Consider the following 18993-nt stretch of genomic DNA (forward strand, 5'->3'; position numbering starts at 1 on the left):
CGATCCCAAACACCTTCTTTCTCCTCCAACTGTCCACGATCGCACCGAGACCGAGGGTTCGACCGACGTCGCCGTGTTTCACCAACACGGGCCACCCATTGTGCGTCGTCTCGGCCCTCCCGCCCCTTGTGCATCCCGTTTCTCTTCCTGCTCATTTCATTATTTAAACCGACCCACCGCTCCACTTCCATCCCTTCTTTCTCCATCAGTTCTCAACTGTTTCAAACATTCAAAAGATCCATTCTCTTCAGTCAACGGGCTTGACCTGCAATCTTCTTCTTCTTTGTGCACTTTCAATCTTTCAAGTGTACAACTTCTTTTCTTCTGTCAATCTTTCGCAGTCGATCTGCTTCATTCCTTTCAACGACTCAGTGATTTGATATCCTGTCTCGTTGCTCCTACCAGATTCAAATCAATCTTTTTTGATATCCTCAATCAACATGCGTTACTCCGCTCTCGTCTCTGCTCTCTTCGCCGCTGGCGCTCTTGCCTCTCCCATGGCCAAGCGTGACGCCGTCACCAACGTCAACGTTGTCGTTGTCACTGACACCGTCACTGCTCCCACTGAGACCGTGACTGCTCACGGCGAGTTCTTCAACGCTCAGCAGCCCCACCAGACTGAGGCTTCCACCAGCTCTGCGGCTCCCTCTTCTACTCAGGCTGCTAGCTCCTCTTCCTCGGAGGCCCCCTCGGCCACTGTTGACGCTGTCAGCGGCAGCAGCCCGTCTGACTACGCCAGCACGGTTCTCTACCACCACAACGTCCACCGTGCCAACCACACGGTCTCGGACCTCCAGTACAACGACACCCTCGCCGACATTGCTTCTCAGATCGCTTCCAGCTGCGTCTATGCTCACAACACCCAGACTGGCGGTGGTGGCTACGGCCAGAACATCGCTGCCGGTGTCGACGCTAGCGGCATTGACAAGATCATCTCCGACATGTTCTACAATGGCGAGATCAACTACTTCGATGGTCTCTATGGCCAGGCCAACCCCGACATGACCAACTTTGAGAAGTGGGGTCACTTCTCTCAGATCGTCTGGAAGGACACCACCTCGGTCGGCTGCGCCACTCACCAGTGCTCGTCGCTCGCCAACACTGGCAGCAACGTGCCCCCCTACTTCACCGTCTGCAACTACTACCCCCCTGGAAACTATGGCGGCGAGTATGCCGACAATGTCCAGAAGCCCAAGGGCGACCAGACCGTCTCCGTCTAAGCGCCTTTTCCGGAGGCTTCTGGTTCGGGAACAAGTCTTCGGCGAGCCGGACACTTTGATATGAACCACGCGTGTCTGGTACACGGTGGTTGTTCAGTCTTTTCTTTCTTTCCCTCTCTCGAGAGGTGCCACTCTTTATTTCATTCATTCTTTTGTCATGTAGATGGCATTTGTGGGCATGTGAGCATGGCCGCTTGTATCAGCATCGCGCTTTGATTTGCATCTTTATACAGTTTGTCATGTATAAATCATTTGATAGATATGATGATTGTTCCTTAGTTAGGGGAAAAAGTTCAATTCATTTCATCATCTTTTTGAAGTAACAAATATCTTTTATCTTTGGCATGTGATCAGAAAGTGATTTGAGATTGTAACAATTAGTGAGCGATTCATCTAGAGTTGTGAACATTGTTTTTAGCGGCGAGCAAAATCCAAGGGTTTCCAGCCTTTTAGGAAACGATATGAGGAGATAGATATAGTACTACAGTATGGGCAAGGGGGAGTCGGTTATCAGAAGCCGGTGGAGAAAAGTTCCCTCGGTCGTAGAAGCCTCATTTAGTTAGGAACAAGAGGAGCGAAAGGAAGGTCATCTTCCACCTAGGTGGAGAGAAGCATTTAAGTCCAATAGATCATGGGAACATTGTCTAACAGCTCGCCTCAAGTGGGTTGCCCAAAATGAATGATAACACCGCATTTTGTATGTTTTCTTCTCTCTTTGCTTTTTTTGGGGAGAGGGGTTTCCCCGCTGTCTTGCATACAATCAATGGGACGTGAAGGGATCCCCCAGTATCGACTACTTTTAACGGTGCGGATACCCATCTGCTCGCGTGAATTTAGCAGGTCCTGGTGGCGCGAGCCAAGCGGCCAAGGCGTCATAATTGCTTTTTTGCCCAAAACCTACCGCACCCGCCAACGGCATTTGCTGATCGATGGCAGAGAAGAAAAGGTTAAATTGGAAGTTTTGCGGGAAACTCAATCAATCCTGACATTCCCAGCGCTTTGCTCGCGCTTAAACGCGTCTCTTTCCGCAATTTATCTCACATCAGGTTTGAGGGGAAGCTGGACCCTGATGTGGCAACACTCAATCTCTTGATGCGCTCAGTCACATCGGTCACTTCTAGACACGCCCTCGCTCAGCTTGACCCTTCCTGTTCGTCCCGCCTTCGCCGCATTCGCATCCACCAGGGCCCAGGGCCCCACCTCACGATTACCTCTCCTGGAGACGCGCGATTATTATTATTATTATTATCACCTTTATCGTCTTCGCTGCCTTCTTTGTACTGGTCGCTTCTTCGTTTTTCTCTGACAGGGTCTTTTGTGGTTCTGCAGCTATTAAGCTTTTTATTCAAGACAAGTCCTTCCCACGACCAACAGCTAGTTGAGAAGGGACATTGTCAATTTCCTATATCTTCTATTACGAAAGCTTGCCCCAGGCCTTCCTTGAAACAAACTCCAATTTCGCCAGCTCTTCCCCGCCGGACGGTCTCACCGCTCTCATCGCCAGCACGTCTTCACGGAAAGAAGCTTTCTTTCCGACCTTTGCTTGGGGTTTCTCGCTTCAGCACCTCTACCACTTTAACCACTATCGATACGAGCCTCATGGCATCCGCGGCGCAGGCCATTCCCGGTGCAGGCGCCAGGCAGGGTTATGCCAGCCAGGCAGCCAATGCAGGCAAGCTTAAGCTTGTCAATCGCTTGGATGAAAGTCGGAGTCCTTATGTGAGTGAGGCCCCTGCTGGTGTTGGTCTGCTTATGTGAGACGATTGTCCGTCAAGAGCTTTTCCAATGTATCGTTAGACACGATGCGACTTGACAACATTGAGGCAGCAGAAGACCCTACTTGCGAGTATGCGGAAATGCTGGCCTATTGTCTGACTGCTTCGACTGAAGCGTGGCACGCATCAAGAGAGCTTCAATGGTCTGGGTCGAAGCTGTCGCGTGCCCCGGTCGGAGTTGGCTCCGCTAACAATCTTTCGAATTTAAGCAATAATTATTGCAATCAATTGGCTGACTGCATATGGGACAAACCCAGGTCCGTGGACATATGAACAACCCGGTAGCATGGCAAATGTGGGGTCCCGAAGCTCTGGGATTAGCAAAACAGCACAATAAGCTTCTTTTTGTGAGCATTGGTTATGCGGCCTGCCATTGTATGTCTCGAGGATGCGCGATCCCGGGGTGAATGCTTGATTAACCATAGAGTCTAGGGTGCCATGTCATGGAGCGCGAGTCGTTCATGTCACCTGAGATCGCCGCCGTGTTGAATTCTTCATTCATCCCCGTCAAGGTCGATCGAGAAGAGCGCCCAGACATTGATCGCATATACATGAACTTTGTCCAGGCGACAACTGGATCGGGAGGCTGGCCTCTCAATGTTTTCATTACGCCGGACCTTGAACCTGTCTTTGGCGGCACATATTGGCCAGGGCCCAACTCCGCGACTGTCATGGGCCAAGACCACGTTGGATTCCTGGATATTCTCGAAAAGGTCAGCGACGTCTGGCGGGATCAGGAGCAGCGATGTCTCATGAGCGCGAAGGAAATCACGGCTCAACTGCGAGACTTTGCGCAAGAAGGCACTCTGAGTGGAGCATCGCGAGGCGGCGAGGATGCTGGGTCAGGACTTGAGATTGAGCTCCTGGAGGAAGCCTATCGCCATTTCGAGGGGCGATTTGACACCACTCACGGAGGATTCGCGGTGGCACCAAAGTTCCCGACCCCGGTCAATCTCAGCTTCTTGCTCCGGCTGAGCCAGTATCCTGGCCCAGTTGAGGATTTGGTGGGCGAGGCAGAATGTGCCAATGCGACATTCATGGCGCTTGAGACACTTCGACACATGGCTCGTGGCGGGATTCACGATCACGTTGGCAACGGCTTTGCTCGTTATTCTGTTACTCGGGACTGGAGCCTCCCTCACTTTGAGAAGATGTGTGTTGTCCCCTCAGACCCATTGTTTGATTATCGCAGGATTTCAGAACTGATACCCCCGTCTGCTATAGGCTCTATGATCAAGCTCAGCTGCTCAACATCTACCTGGACGCATTTCTTATCTCGCAAGATCCAGAAATGCTCGGCGCCGTCTACGACATTTCGACCTACCTTACCGAACACCCACTGGCTTCGCCTACGGGTGGCTTCTTCTCCGCCGAGGATGCTGACTCGCTTCCCCGAGCAGGCGACTCGGAAAAGCGCGAAGGTGCATTCTATGTATGGACTCTGAAAGAGTTTCAGTCTATCCTGGGCGAGCGTGACGCCGAAGTGTGCGCGCGATTCTTTGGTGTTAGCGCCCATGGCAACGTCAGCCCCGAGCATGATGCACATGATGAGTTTATCGACCAGAATGTGCTGTCGGTGAAGAGTACGCCAGCATTGCTCAGCAAAGAGTTTGGACTTGGCGAGGAGGAAGTGATCCGGATTATAAAGGAGAGCCGACAGAAATTGCGCGAGTATCGGGAGCGCGAGAGGCCGCGACCGAACCTTGACGACAAGATTGTTGTCGCATGGAACGGACTAGCTATTGGCGCGCTGGCGCGCGTCAGCAGTATCGTCAATGGCGTTGACGTTGAAAAGTCTCGTGTGTGCCGCGAAGCCGCCGAAAAGGCCGTAGCTTTTATCCGCTCGCAGCTCTATGACGAGACCACTGGCCGATTGCGACGAGTGTACCGTGAGGGACCAGGCGATGCGCCAGGATTTGCAGACGATTATACATTCTTAATTTCGGGCCTGATTGATTTATACCAAGCTACATTTAACGATGCGTATTTGGAACTCGCCGATCGACTACAACGTATGTATTTTGTCCAATATCTTACGTCAAAACCACTTTACTAATATCTTGCTTCTGCACAGAAACTCAAATCGACCTTTTCTGGGATACCTCTTCCTACGGGTTCTTCTCGACAGAAGCCTCGGCGCCAGACCTTATTCTGCGCCTCAAAGACGGCATGGACAGCGCCGAGCCTTCAACCAACGGCATCAGCGCTCTCAACCTGCATCGCCTGGGCAGTCTCTTGAACGACGAGCGATACGCCACGTTTGCGCAACAGACGACGCAAGCGTTTGAACCTGAAATCATGCAGCACCCTTTTCTTTTCTCCAGCATGCTCTCCGCAGTGGTCGCGAGCAACTTAGGTATGCGCAGTATCGTGCTTACTGGTGGCGTAGACGGATTACCGCGCGATCAGCAGCCGGCCAACATTCGCGCCGCGTTGGAGAAATTCCGGACAAGCATTGGACCGACTACAACTGTGGCGAGGATCGCAAATACTGCAACTGCAACCACACCAAAGACGACAACGTCATCATCTTCTTCTTCTTCGTTAATACAATCCTCGTGGCTCGTCAAGCGGAATTCCCTCCTCGCCTCTCTCGATTCCACCGTGGCCCGCGTCCAGATCTGCGAAGCCGGCGTGTGTAAGGAAGAGTTGGACATGGACGATTTGCAGGCCGCCTTGCCGTGACCATGAATGTCCGTAGGTCATCTCTTCTTCTCGCTTTTTTTTTTATTCTTTTTTCTTTTTTTCTTTTGGGCCTTTTCATCGAGAACAAGGTTTACACTGGGACAACCAACTCAGTTTATCTATCTGTCGTTATAAGCTCGTTATACTTGTTCTCCTTATCTCTGTGTCGATGATCTATTCCATGTAGGCGCTGCGAGGCGTGGTCTTGTATTCTTGGATCTTTCGTCTTTTATTTCTTTATTTGATTTTCTTTTTCTTTTTCTTTTTTCTTTTCTTTTTTTTTTCCCCCTTCTTCCTCTTACCCTACGATAGCGCCACTCTCCTGACTGTATTTACAAAATCAATCGAATATGGATACTGTATACAACTTGTATCGCAAAATGGTAGTATATTGTATCATATGCTCGGACTAGGCTATATCTCAAAAAACCCGTATTTTTATTATTATTATCCCAATAGGTCTTTTCCATGCATTTATCCATGTCACTCGCTCGAAACCTAGTCATTCCACTCGTCCATCCACCTATCTTTTCCAGATTGCCTTGTTTCTGTAAGGTAAGGTATATATCTCTGTTGTTTCGTATATATCTCCGGTTTTTTTTTTCCCCTCATATATAGCTTGTTTCGTATATATATATATATATAGCTTGTTCTGTAAGATATGCATCTCTAGGTCTAACAACCCTAGCAGGCATAGACCCTGATAGGCCAAACAACCCTGCTGGGCCTAAAGCCTTGAAAAGGTACGTGCTATGTACCGAACCTGGCACTGGCACTGGGACTAGCAGTACGGATCCCGCTCGTCGTGATACTAAATTCAATGCCCCGCGTGCCGTCATGCGGGGCCGCGTAGCTCGCGTAGACGAGTTTGAAGTAGCGTCGCCAGTGCGCGCGGGCGGGGGCGGTGGGGTGCGTGTCTGTTTCTGGGGCTCGTTGATGATGCTGATGATGTTGGGTTGTCTTGTCGTCGTCTCTTTGTTCCTCGTGCTTTTTGGCGTCGTTGGTATCGAGGTTGTGTGCATCATCAGTGGCAGCGCCGTTTGCATCGACGTTGGCCGCAACAGCCTTGTTGGTATCGAGTTTGTCTTCATTAACAGTGGTAGAATCGATGAGGTTGATAGGGGCAGAGGTAGGATCGACAAGTGTGATAGAAGGGACAGAAGGAGCAGGAGCAGACACAACTGCAGTAAGACCCTCAAGGCGGGAAGCACTATCGTTGCCCTGGCCCTGAGGTACATCTTGTTTGGAAAATGGGACTGTCGTATCATTAAGCACGTTGGAACCATGCTGTGATAACTGTGGAGATGCATGTAGAGGGTCAGCGTGAGAGGAAGGTTTAGATGGAGACGGAGCCTGAGATTGTTCTGGCTGCGTAGAAGCGATGGGTTTGACAGTGGCAGCGGGGACTGCTGGATGTGGCTGTGGTTGTGATAATGCCAGTTCGTCTTCGTCATCTTCGTCGTCATTGTCATGATCGATCTGACGAGGATGCTGTTCCTCTTCCTCTTCGTCCTGCGACTGATTCTCGTCTTCCGAGTCTTCGATTTGACTTGACTGTATCGTTTTAGACGTGGCTGAATTGTCTAAAGTCGGTATTGGTCTCGAATCAGAGGCCTGACGCGTAGGTGAGACGAGTGGAGGCCGGTCTGGAGAAAGCGGCGGCGGCGAAGAGAGTGGAGATGACGATGACGAGGACGGCGAGGAGTGAGGGATGGCGGAATCATCGGTTTTCTTGTCCGCAGATGGAATCTTCTTATGGCCATCATGTAACCCAACGGAATTAGTCGTTCTCTCTATCTGACCCATGTTATCCGTCTTACTCGCAGGACAAAAGTCCCTGCGTATCTTAGCCGGCGGGGGCGATGGTGGTGGGGGTGATGAGCCAAGACGGACGGTTCGACCGTGATAAGCTTCATCCTCCCTCCTTCTCTTAGACACATACACTGGCTCCCGGATGAGTGCGATTCGGGCTGATATCTGCTGTGCCCACACAAGTCCCAGAGCAGGAGTCTTCATATCTTGTCTTGTCCATCGCAAATCTCCCCATCCTGTAAACCAACGCTGTTGGTGGTCCAGCGTCATGGGGTCTGCGGTGGGAGTCGATGTGGACGTGGGCGTCGCTGCAAACGGCGGGACCAAACCTCCGGCTCCCATGGTTGAGTCTGGTAGGACGAATGGTGAAGGTGACGAGGGCGGTAAAGGCGAAGAAGATGATGGAAGACCAAGCCCACCACCACCACCACCACCACCATTGGGTCGCCATTGCGAGGACGATGGCAATCCTCCTCCTCCAGCCTGTGATGCTTGGAAAGCATGTTGTGACGACGGTGCTAATGTAGGCGCATCAAATCTATCCGCTACCTGATTAGCTACTACGACGGCCAGGTTCTCTGACTGCGCCAGCTCGCGCAACATATACCCAAGCCGCGCCAGATCGCCAGATCGCTGCGCCATGGCTGCAGCGTGCCTGCTACCGAGTCCCCCATGGGCCAATTCAGCGCGATAGTTGGCTGCGACACTATCCAGTACTACGAGGCCAATTCCATGTCGTCGCACTGCAACGGGGAGTTGGTATCGTAATATGTGTTCTTGAGATTCGAGGTCGGGGGTTTGAATGGCCAGGACGCGCTCGAGGGAAGGTTTTCGATCGGCAGGCAATGCAGATAGCACCGGGTGAGCGCGAAGAAGCTGCGACAGACGCTGCGTAGACAATGGCGCTTCTGTGGAAATGTATAATGCTCTTTTACCAAGACCGTGGGGTGCAGGTAGCTGGGTTGATAGGAGAAGCGTCAAAAGAAACTGAGTCTTGCCGGCACCACTGCGAGTCAATTAGCTCTTGTTACCGATAGGGCACGTAGCAATTATAATACCTTTCTCCAGTAAGCTCCGAGATGTAGCCTGTTGGGAATCCCCCGCCCAGCGCGGCATCCAATTGCTCGTCGAGCGTACTAATGGTCTGAGGAGCTCGCGCCGCGTCCAGTCCATTCTTTCTCAGTAACCTGCCCTTTTGCGCGGTGCCGTTTGACGTGCTCGTGCCATTGCTATTTCCCGTTTGAATGGCATTTCGATTCTCCGCCTGAGTGCCCAAACCCAACTCGCCTTGTAGTGCGTCCAAGACAGCGCTCGCCAATCGTCTCACATCGAGCAAGGGCACTTGCGCCCGCTTTGCAATCTCTAGTGCATCAAGTGTAATTAGATCCGTAGTCGAGATACGGTTCTTTTCGAGCGACGGAAGTAGGTGTGTATATGACCGTATTGAAAAGTCAGGAAGAATATTCAGCAAGTCGGTCATCAGTTTCGAGATTGGAGTGAATCGTCCAATTTGTTTATAGAGTTGGAGCGCGTCGGCGCCAAAATCTGGGGTTCAATTTAGTCGGCGTTAGATTCCCGATTTCCGACAGACGCGCGCTGGCGCCCTCCGCCTATCCAGTATATTACTACACAATACACCTTAAGACATGAGAGGATGCAACATCATGTTTTGTTTCAATTAAAGCATCGACAAAACACAGATATTCTAAAGTTGGTTTGTGCATTCTCGTATTCAGAGTGTCTTGCTTCGAATTCAGTTCTCCCCTTATCCCTTTCCTTTGTCTGAATATACGTTAGCATACGGAGTACTCTTACTTCTGTTTCATTTATCATTGTCCATCCAAGAAATATCCTGAAAGCACTAAAGACTACGTGAGCCCACAATTGTCAAACAAACAGCAAAGCAACATCGAAATTGACTACGTCTTTCCTCTTCTTTTTCTTCCCTCCGCTCTTCCTTTTCCTACACCTCTTTCTCTCCCCGTTCCTCTTTTTCTTCCTTTCCCTCCTCTTCCTCCTTTTCCCCTCCTTCCTTTTTTCCCTGCCTTTTCTCCTTCTTCCTTTTCCTCACTTCCTTCTACTTCTCCTCGTGCTGCTTCTCGAAATAGTTGTTCTGCTTCTTCAAGTAGTTTTTTCGCTTCTTCAACTTGTTTTCCCGCTTCAAGCTCATCATCCTTGGACTGGTCGCGCTGAGATGCATACTTTGCCCTCTCGCGCTGCACCGCGTCATCGTAATAGGTTTGGATTGTCTGCGCTGGCACATCCGTCATATTTTCTACCTTGGTCATCAATAACTCGAAGGGCATTGACTCCATTTGATCTTTCTCAAGAGGATTGAACAACTGATGGTCGGATACCTCGCGTCCATCGGCATTTTCGAAACGTTGGTCTGGTTGAATAAAGGCGAAAATGCTGTACCATTCATTGACTTGATCTGGATCAAGTCTTCTGGCGTCTACGACATTCCCGATATAATCAAATTGGCGCAGCACTCCATCAGATCCAATGACTTTGCAGCCAAGGTCATCACGCATTGAACTGGACACCTCCATGACTGGCCGGCTTGTCGATGACAGTACAGGACCGTCGAGCTCAGATCCAGCAGTGGCAGGTGTAGACAATACTCCCGCGGCTTCCGAATCCGATCCAGCAGTGGCTGATGTAGACGATAACACCGGGGCTTCCGACTCAGATTCTGCGGTAGCGGGTGTCGCCGGCTTTTCGTTCTGAGATTTTTCGCTCTGAGATGGGTGAGTATCTCTACACGCACAAGCAGCTGATAAGTCCCAAGGAGCATACCATGATGGGTTGACAAGAAGTAAAACAGAATGAGATTGCCGGTGTACAAATCTTAAAGGTAGGTCAGGGGATCCAGAAAATGGATAGTGTTTTGATATTACTTCTGAACACTGATGGTATCAAAACCCCCCTTTTTGGAGATATTGTATCAATTTTCTTTTTCTTTGTGGGTTTCGAAATAGAGAATTAATACATGTTCAATGATATAAGTCGTTTGTTTGGCCGTGTCTGCTGAAATAGTGTTTCAGGAAGGAGCTCTTATGAAGGGCTCCGTGTGATGAAGCGTATATTTAGTCGCGACAACGCGCCTTCCCAAACCATGTTTCTAACCAGCGCGGCACTTTCTGTCAACTTTGGTTTCCTACGACAAAAGCATTATTTACATTATGGACTTTGTTACTGCAAGAATCAGATTCCCAAAGCTTCACCTGCCGTTGGCAAGCTCGAAAATCCATCTCTGTGCTTTCTGATAAGCACTTGAGAGTGGATATACTGGTCATAAGATGGCTGATCCGCACATCACTCACATTAAAAACAGCAAATTGCGCATGCATCTCCGATGGGCGATACGGAGGATAAAAGCCTTAAGACTTCGAATCAGGGACAACGAGTTTACATACTCTGTGCGTCACCTTTTCATTATTCCTCACGGGCCATGATACTTGTTTCATACCGTCGATTTTCAAATCCATCTTCCTTTTCCCAGACGGCCCTTACATCAGTCCACAGTCTGAGCAAATGAATTTGCAGATGAGAACTTTGTAAAGAAGTATACTGACACGTTTGCTACCCAGATATGGAGATATCCTCCTAATCCCAAAGCACACCACCTCCGCGACTCGTTTCTCGACGATCTCGAATCCGTATACAATTGCCTGAAGGACGGAGAATACCCACTTTGTGAAATCTATGCTTGTCGACTTCTTCCCAAGAGCAATATACCTCTGAACAGACACGTTCTTTGCGGATTCGAAGTCCATACCGATCAGCATTCTTCCAGTGATGATTCTATTGATAATGATGAGAGCATTATCCAAACCGACGGCACTATTCAATATGAGGAGGACTTTACAAGCGGATCCGAGATCCAGAGCAGCTCCTCATGTGAAATCATTTCCGACTTTATCGACGGGAGGACAAGAACCAGCATCGAGAAATGGAGGCGTGGGGTGCGGAATGTCAGTAACTTGACAAATGTCAGCACGGAGTCTCTCGCAAGCAACAATACTCAAATCCATCACAACATTTATAATCTGGATATCGACAATGAGGAACAGCCGGAAGAATTACAAAACACTGAGAATGAAGAATCGTCGTACCCTGAAGCTCAGGAGTTCGAAAATATTCAGGGAACAAGTGCAGACTTTAACAGCCACTACGACAGTAGCCCAGCAACTTATTTCAACTCTGGAGAATACGAGAGTAACCATACCACAGCACACACTCTCGAGGGCAACAATGATCGTTTCAACCAGACAAACTCCTCAACTCCACAAATCACTCCGTCCCCCGAGCCCGCGAATCAAGCTCCTCCTTGGTCCGCTGACCATCCCAAAACACCACTCCATCAACTCCTCACAAGGGCACTAGCTACCAGCAACAGCGGCTCTTCCACGCCAATCACCCCTTCTGTTCAGTCGGCCGAATCAGGGAGTACATGCATCCACTACGAGGTTTTGGCCGGCACACCTACGCCTCTGCCTCTGTCTATGCCTATGAATGTGCCTAGCGACCAAGACTTGAGCCCAAGCCCAAGCCCAAGCCCACACGGCCTTCCTCAAAGCACCCTAGATTTCGAATACTCTCCCCAAGCCTTCGAAACCCTCGAAACCCTCGAAAACCTCGAAACCCTCGAAACCCTCGAAGGTGCCGACTCCCATGACATGTCCAATTCCATCGAACCTGAACCCGAAACATCCGCCGATGCGGATACCAACCCCATCATACCCATTGACTGGCGTCTCGCATGGCACACTCTCACCGTCTACCTCCCTTACACCCTAGTGCCCGAACTCGAAGACTACCTTGCGCACATACACGCCAAATGCCAACGATACGAGGAAACATGGCTCCCGATCTTCCATAAACGCGACCAGGAGTATCGCGAAAACCAACGGCGCAAAGAACAGGACGCTCCCCCTGGTAGTGCTTTCAATTACAAATATAAAGATAAAATTGGCTGGCCGCTCGATCGGAAAGAATTGCACGCTACGACGACGCGTCAGGAACGCTTGCTGGCCTTTGCGGGAATGAATGGTAGTGGTCTAGGTGGTTATAGTCGGCCGCAGGAACCACAGATGCCTTTTGAGGAAATGAATGGGCGGCAGCAGTTGAGGGCCTTTTTTGGGTTCTGAATTTTTTTTTTTTTTTTTTTTTTTTTTTCCCAAAAATTTTTTTTTTTTTTATATTTTTGCCTCCCCCCTTTTTTAGCTTCCCTTTTTTTTTTTTTTTTTTTTTTTTTTTTTTTTCCCTTTCATTTTTTACTGTTTTCATCCCTTTTTGTCTTTCTTTCTTTCTTTCTTTCTTTCTTTCTTCATTCCCTTCCCGTTTTTCTTCCCGTCTTTCATTTATCATTCTTTACTGTTTCTATCGTTTATATCCCACCAAAAAAAAAAGAGGGGAAAAGAAAAGAAGGTCGGTGTTCAATTGCCCGTGTTTTCCTTTTTCTTTTCTTTTTTTTTGCAAGTTTTAGGACTATACGCTTCTTGTACCCCTCATACAGGGCCTTTGTTCACAATTTCACAATATCACAATATAACAATGCCCGTGTCTCTTTCATCTCAATTTTTAAGAATGATATTTACTTGGGTGTATCCTCTTTGAAGACAATACTGCGCCTCTACTCGTACCTTTGTACTTCCTGCTGCAACTTCATACTCCGTACTGTATCATGTAGAGCGGCATGCGGTACGTCTACTTGCACTTTGGAAGTTCTCGGAATCTGAACCCTCGGGATCGTCGGGGTCGTCGGGATCGTCGGGATCGTCGGAAGAGCCAAGTCTCGTGTGATATACATGGTGATATTTACAGTCATTGTTGCTTCGTCTCTCACCAAAACCAAGGATGTAGCGTCTCACTCAGGAAGTCAGGATGATATGGGGAATCAGGATAACATGGGAAACACACAACAGTGTAAAGAAAATGGCAGTAGATTGGATTGACAAATGTAAAACGTAATGGAATTGGTAATTGATATACTTGCTGTACTAATGTACTAATGGACGTGAGGAGGTAATGGAATTGATGTGATTGATAACACTTAATGTAATTGCAAGACTTGAAGAAACACCCAGGTATGACATTGTCATAAACGAAAAAAAGGAAGAGAATTGCGTTCCATTTCCTCCGCCTTGTGCTTTTCTCGAAAACTCAAAAAGGCTGACGCCGCGTAACGCCCATTACAAACGCCGATAGAAAGGATCTGTGGTCTGTTTTTTTTGGAAATAAATGAAACAGAAAGATGGTTGAATGAGGGAGGGGGTGGTATGATATGATATGATGAGAACGGTAGTAGTGAACGAACGGACAATAGGAGACAGACTATGGATCATAGGACCGCTGACCACGGACGAAGTGCCATAAGACGAAAGAGTACGGGATGGACAAAGTTCGCATGTACCGCAAAGATGAGTCTAACGACGACCGCCGGCTTTGCCCATTTGTCGGGCCTTCATGCGACGGAAAGCATCTTCCCCGCTGGCGCCCATTGGTCTGGCGTATGCGCTGTGAATAGGACCAACGTTGACAGGAGCAATGGTGTATGTGGTGGTACCGGTCTCGGCGCGGGCTCTGTTGGTGTTGCGCACGGGAGCGAGCATGCGCTGGCGAGCCTCGGCGGCGATTTGTTCGCGGGAAATGTGCGGGACGGCGCGGGAGGGGAGTTTGCTAAAGGTAATAGAGTTAGCCAGTGTCGGTGCCATTTGCGTACATAAAAGAGAAATAGAAGGATTGTGAAAAGGGAGGAAAGGGGCGTTGGATTAGGGGAGTCCAAAAGGCAGCTAAATCAAGAACAAGAGGAGGGACCAAACATACGTAGGATCATAGGACGCTTCGGCGCGTTCTCTCTTTCGATAATCATCAGTGCGCTTCAGGATAGGTCGAGTCCATTCTCCCAGGAGACGCTCCGCTTGACGCTTGATACCCGGCTCAGGTCTCTTGCTCTTGGTATAGAACAGGACAACTTTTCCAATGCCGCTTGCCACGAGAGAATCCTTGTTAATGGGCAGCTTGGCAAGGGCCGCAAAAAGGTCGCGCTGGATATTATATGCCGGGAGACTGCCGTCGTTGAGAGGCTCCAAGAAGAATCGCACCGCCTCGAGGAGGTTTACGTCCGGGTCCACAATGTTGTGCTGCAGCGTGTTGCGGTTAAGCAACGCCACGACTTCCGGAAGCATCTTGAGCTTGTGCATGGCGGGTCTGCCAGCGTCACGGGCGTCGGTATCGGCCTTGGCCGCCTCGGCCATGCGGCGGCGGACGTCTTCGATTTCAGCATCAGCCATGGCTTCGAGATCCTACGCAGACATGTCAGTATCATCATCATCCTAAGTGAATGTCGTTTTTAAAGCAAGAAAAGATAAACATACGATTCCATCGGCCTTGCGTCTGCGGCGGTTGGGGTTTCGGAGCGCTTCGTCCATTGCCTTGTCAAGAGCCCGTTTCCGTCCTAAATACCACCGGTTAACTATCATGATATAGAAATGGCTGTGATGAGCCGACTCACTTTCTTCAGGAGTAAGTGCAGATTCATCCTCGACGCTGGGTCGTCTCGCGCGAGCTCTCTCTTTACGCTCCTTGACCTCCTTGGTCTTTCGGGACCGTTTGCCTTCAACCTCTTCACCACCACTGAAACCGTCATCTTCGCCCCTTCGCTGACGAGACTTCTTCTCGCGCTTTCCCTCCTTTTTCTTCTTCTTTCCTGATTCTCCGTCTAAGCCATCGTCGCGCTTCCGCTTGTGTCGGCCCAAGAGAGCGACGTTGCTTTCGTCAACGGCAATAGCGGGACGATCATCGATCGCAATGTTGGCGGGGTCGAAATCTTCAAATTGCGCTTCGTCAACTTCAGATAGAGCAGACTCATTATCGGAGAGCGCGTCGTCCTGGGCATCGTCCACGGCATTTTGGTCTTGATCTTCGACTGCATCCATGTCTTGGTGCGGATCAGCTAGAGGAGGGGCCGGCGAGTCTTTGTCTTCATAGTCTAACGCGGTATCCTGAGGATCATGACCAGCCTCTGGTATAGGCGAGACTGGGCGGGAATCTGAGGCCGACGACATGTTGATGAAATAGATAAAGAGAAGAACTCCAATATCCCGGTCAGAGTCGGGATCTTGATATTAAAATCAGGACAATGTAATCAGTTTTATCAATCTACCTCACTTGCGTCCTTCACTTTCAAGAGAGAAGGAGCCTAGAGGTGTGTCTCGGAAATGCAAAAGTCGCTGCGGTTGAAATGTTGATGATGATAATGCCGGATGAAGCCCCAGAAGCAGCAGCAGCGACTCTCGCCTAGATTTAAATCAAAGGGTGGCAACTCCAGCCGAGACACCTACAATAGTAGCTGCCTATAGACAGAGTTTATTCACAATATTCACCACCACAAAGAAATCAGTTCCGATGATGTCGTAAAATGAATTTGTTCCTAAAAGCCATTGATTTCCAGCCTATTCTACATCTGCTTGAAATTTGATGACTCTGCAAAGTGATTACGCAAGATCTGGTATTATAGTGACCTGACGCGGAGAGATAATCAAACAAACCAAAAACCACTTGCTAGAAGCAAAACCTCGATAGATTTTTATCATAATTTATGGCCTGAATCTCTTTCATTACAGTACTTTCATTCTGAGACAAGTGCAAGGAAAATACAATGACGCGGCAACTATATTTTGTGCTAAAATTGTCACCTCACGACACCATCGGATGAGCTCATAGCCAACCTCGGCCATTCTGGTAGTGTGCAATATAACCCGACAATGATACGAGCATTCGGCCACCTTGGCCATTCAATAACAACTTTCATTCTTCAAAATGTCTGGTCCACAAGCACCACCAAGTAACCTGAGGGAAAATGTGCTTCGGGTGCTTTTCATCTCATTGCTGCTAGACTTGGTGCGTCGAGTCGCATTTCCACGGTTTCCAAGCACATTTCCTTGCTAACTTTGAGAACTTCCCCTAGATTTCCTTTACATTTATTCTTCCGCTTTTTCCAAAATTACTAGAATTCTATCGCGAGCTTGAAATCGGACGAGGAGACTCAAATTCAGCTCTTACCCACATCCTCGCCGGCCTTAACGCGTACAAGCAAGCGTTTGCCCGTCCCATTAATGACCGTTACGATATTGTCCTCCTGGGCGGCGCTCTCGGTTCACTCTTCTCCTTTCTGCAGTCTATTGCTTCGCCAGTAATTGGACGGTTGTCAGATCGATATGGCCGACGCACTGCTCTGCTGTGGTCCATGGTCGGGAATATTATCTCTGTCGCGCTCTGGCTTGTCGCGACCGACTTCCGGACGTTCCTTGCCAGCCGTGTCGTGGGCGGATTGAGTGAAGGCAATGTGCAGCTAGCGACGGCAATTGCGGCGGATATTAGTGATGAGAAGCAACGAGGGTCAACGATGGCGCTGGTCGGAGCGTGCTTCTCCATTGCGTTTACCTTTGGCCCTGCTCTTGGCGCTAGCTTGTCCAAGATAACGGTGGTGACTAGCAATCCTTTTGCAGCCGCGGCTGGCTTCTCACTGTTTTTGATTGTGACAGAAACTATCTATCTCTATGTTTCTCTCCCGGAAACTCTTCCTCAGGTGACTGGGCCAGGCAAAGAGGAGTCGTCGAGTGAGAAGAAGCCTGAGCCCGCCCACGTACGCACCAACTCGCATGCCTTGCTCAATGCTACACATTTTCTCTTCATTCTGTTCTTTTCCGGCATGGAATACTCTCTCCCATTCATGACCTATGATTTGTTCTCGTACGGCTCGGCGAACTCTGGACGTCTCCTGGGTTTCATGGGCCTCATCGCGTCACTCTTCCAGGGCGGGGTAACACGGCGACTCCATCCTCTGCGCGCTGTGCAAGCAGGAGTTGTAAGCTGCACAATTAGTTTCTTTCTATTGGGGCAAGTCCGCACTGAAGGAGGCTTGTACGCGGCTGCGGCACTGCTGGCAGTGACGACAGCAACCGTGGTAACAGGCCTCAATAGCCTCAGTAGTCTTGAGGCGCGTGCTGCAGAGCGAGGTCAGCGCCTGGGCAATCATCGCAGCTTTGGTAAGTCGTTGACATGGATTCCCTTTTTTACAATCACACTTTTAAGTCACAGAGGACTGACGGCGGGGGGCTGCAGGTCAAATTGGTCGTGCGCTTGGACCGATCATCTTTTGTTCACTCTACTGGTGGGCTGGCCGAAGCGTGGCCTATCTGGTGGGCGGCATGGGCATGTTGGGCGTATGTGGAATCGTGTTTGGCGCTCTCCGTGCTCCTGTTTTGGCAGCAAAGGGGCAATAAGAGACACGTCCGGGGGACGAGCGCGATATTGGAACATATATAGACATGTCACTGCGCTCTAAAAGTATTTAGAATGTAAATAGATGTATACTACATAAAGCCTCTGTGTATTGGAAGTTTTCCGTCCAAGACCATTTGCTTTTCGATGGTTTTGGGTTCTGCAGCAACTATTCCAGTGAGATGTGAAGCAGGCGGGCTATCTGGATTGGTCAAAAGGAAAAGAGATTTTGGTTATCATCTTGTTTCCTTATTGCCAGTATCTATGGGCATGTGAAGCAGCAACGGACGGTTCGACCATAGCATGGGAATGCCTCGGCTGATGAATCCAAAGAGGCAGAGACACTCACACATGGACAAGTTCCGCTGGCCCGTCCTTTGCTTAGGTAGCATATAACAACAAGTACGCAAGAAAGAGAGAGAGATCAACGCGGGTAATTCAAAGTTTGACGGGAAATTGATCCCGCGGCACATGGAGGGATAGGGGTGGATGGCAGCAAGTGCCGCTAGATTCCATGTCCCTGGTGTGTGCCAAAATGGTCCGGGCAAGACTTTTAGAGCCAAATTCTGGGAAGAAGAGATGATGTACAATGGAGAAAAAAGGTGCAGCATGATTCTAGTATCAACATTCAGAGGATCTAATGAGATAAACCAATCAAATCACAATATTGGTATTACTGCACCCAAATGATTGAGTTGTAGCCATGCATTGAGGCCATCAAGGTCATGGTCTAATCTTATCTTTAATAATGTTGTCGTCATTTGCCGTGTTAATCCTACGTTACTCGTAAGTGTGAAATGCTTAAACTTTGGTTCAGTTCGGCTATGGAAGGCGGGGAAAGAAGAGTCTGGGGAAAGAGTAGCAGCAGAAAAGAGAGAGAGAAAGGGAGGCGATTGAAGCTAAAAAAGAAAAGCTCCGCGTTTCCGATGGCAAAAGCTAGAAACGGCTTCTTGTTCGTTTTGCAATCCAATTCCGCCTTTACCCCTCCTGTTCCTCTCTACCCAATTTCTTACTCTTGATCCTTCCTTCTGATCAAAAATGAGAACCCTGTCCAGCTGATCTTCCCTCATTTCTTTCAATCGGTCCCGTGCTGGCTGCCTGCAACTCTTACCCGACTTTCCTTGGTCCACGTAGAGTAATCATTTCTCCCAACTTTCTCATATACAAGGTATTTATATCACACATTCATCTACCCGTGCTCTCCACCATAT

The 18993-nt window shown here is 49.3% G+C and overlaps 7 protein-coding genes across 7 annotated transcripts; 6 read left to right on the top strand and 1 right to left on the bottom strand.

Moving 5' to 3' along the window:
• Positions 1-440: 440 nt before the first annotated feature.
• On the top strand, positions 441-1220 carry L228DRAFT_240407 (PR-1-like protein; the record flags this gene model as incomplete). The annotated part of the gene is made up of 1 exon (XM_018331235.1): positions 441-1220. One exon carries the CDS (start codon positions 441-443, stop codon positions 1218-1220), a length of 780 nt encoding a protein of 259 aa, XP_018186186.1.
• Positions 1221-2236: 1016 nt separating this feature from the next.
• On the top strand, positions 2237-3271 carry L228DRAFT_175727 (hypothetical protein). The gene has a single exon (XM_018329514.1). The coding sequence runs from the start codon at positions 2313-2315 to the stop codon at positions 2976-2978; it is 666 nt and encodes a 221-aa protein (XP_018186187.1). The 5' UTR covers positions 2237-2312; the 3' UTR covers positions 2979-3271.
• On the top strand, positions 2863-6017 carry L228DRAFT_222736 (hypothetical protein). The gene is made up of 5 exons (XM_018330304.1): positions 2863-2939; positions 3253-3370; positions 3428-4148; positions 4220-5007; positions 5070-6017. Exons 2-5 carry the CDS (start codon positions 3265-3267, stop codon positions 5678-5680), a joined length of 2226 nt encoding a protein of 741 aa, XP_018186188.1. The 5' UTR covers positions 2863-2939; positions 3253-3264; the 3' UTR covers positions 5681-6017.
• A 3745-nt stretch (positions 6018-9762) lies between these two features.
• On the top strand, positions 9763-10361 carry L228DRAFT_249410 (hypothetical protein). Its single transcript, XM_018333087.1, has 2 exons — positions 9763-10242; positions 10320-10361. Exon 1 carries the CDS (start codon positions 9998-10000, stop codon positions 10220-10222), a length of 225 nt encoding a protein of 74 aa, XP_018186189.1. The 5' UTR covers positions 9763-9997; the 3' UTR covers positions 10223-10242; positions 10320-10361.
• A 433-nt stretch (positions 10362-10794) lies between these two features.
• Positions 10795-12645, top strand: L228DRAFT_262563 (hypothetical protein; the record flags this gene model as incomplete). The annotated part of the gene is made up of 2 exons (XM_018334428.1): positions 10795-10914; positions 11086-12645. 2 exons carry the CDS (start codon positions 10795-10797, stop codon positions 12643-12645), a joined length of 1680 nt encoding a protein of 559 aa, XP_018186190.1.
• Positions 12646-13491: 846 nt separating this feature from the next.
• L228DRAFT_249411 (putative transcriptional elongation factor Iws1) lies at positions 13492-15762 on the bottom strand. Its single transcript, XM_018333088.1, has 4 exons — positions 15012-15762; positions 14875-14954; positions 14324-14802; positions 13492-14176 (listed from the first exon to the last, which is right to left on the bottom strand). The coding sequence occupies exons 1-4, from the start codon at positions 15562-15564 to the stop codon at positions 13924-13926; spliced, it is 1365 nt and encodes a 454-aa protein (XP_018186191.1). The 5' UTR covers positions 15565-15762; the 3' UTR covers positions 13492-13923.
• A 556-nt stretch (positions 15763-16318) lies between these two features.
• On the top strand, positions 16319-17784 carry L228DRAFT_253818 (MFS general substrate transporter; the record flags this gene model as incomplete). Its single annotated transcript, XM_018333781.1, has 3 exons — positions 16319-16399; positions 16467-17547; positions 17624-17784. The coding sequence occupies 3 exons, from the start codon at positions 16319-16321 to the stop codon at positions 17782-17784; spliced, it is 1323 nt and encodes a 440-aa protein (XP_018186192.1).
• Between the last annotated feature and the right edge of the window lie 1209 nt (positions 17785-18993).

This window comes from Xylona heveae, assembly GCF_001619985.1.
Source record: "Xylona heveae TC161 unplaced genomic scaffold L228scaffold_9, whole genome shotgun sequence".
Lineage (NCBI taxonomy): Eukaryota > Fungi > Ascomycota > Xylonomycetes > Xylonales > Xylonaceae > Xylona > Xylona heveae.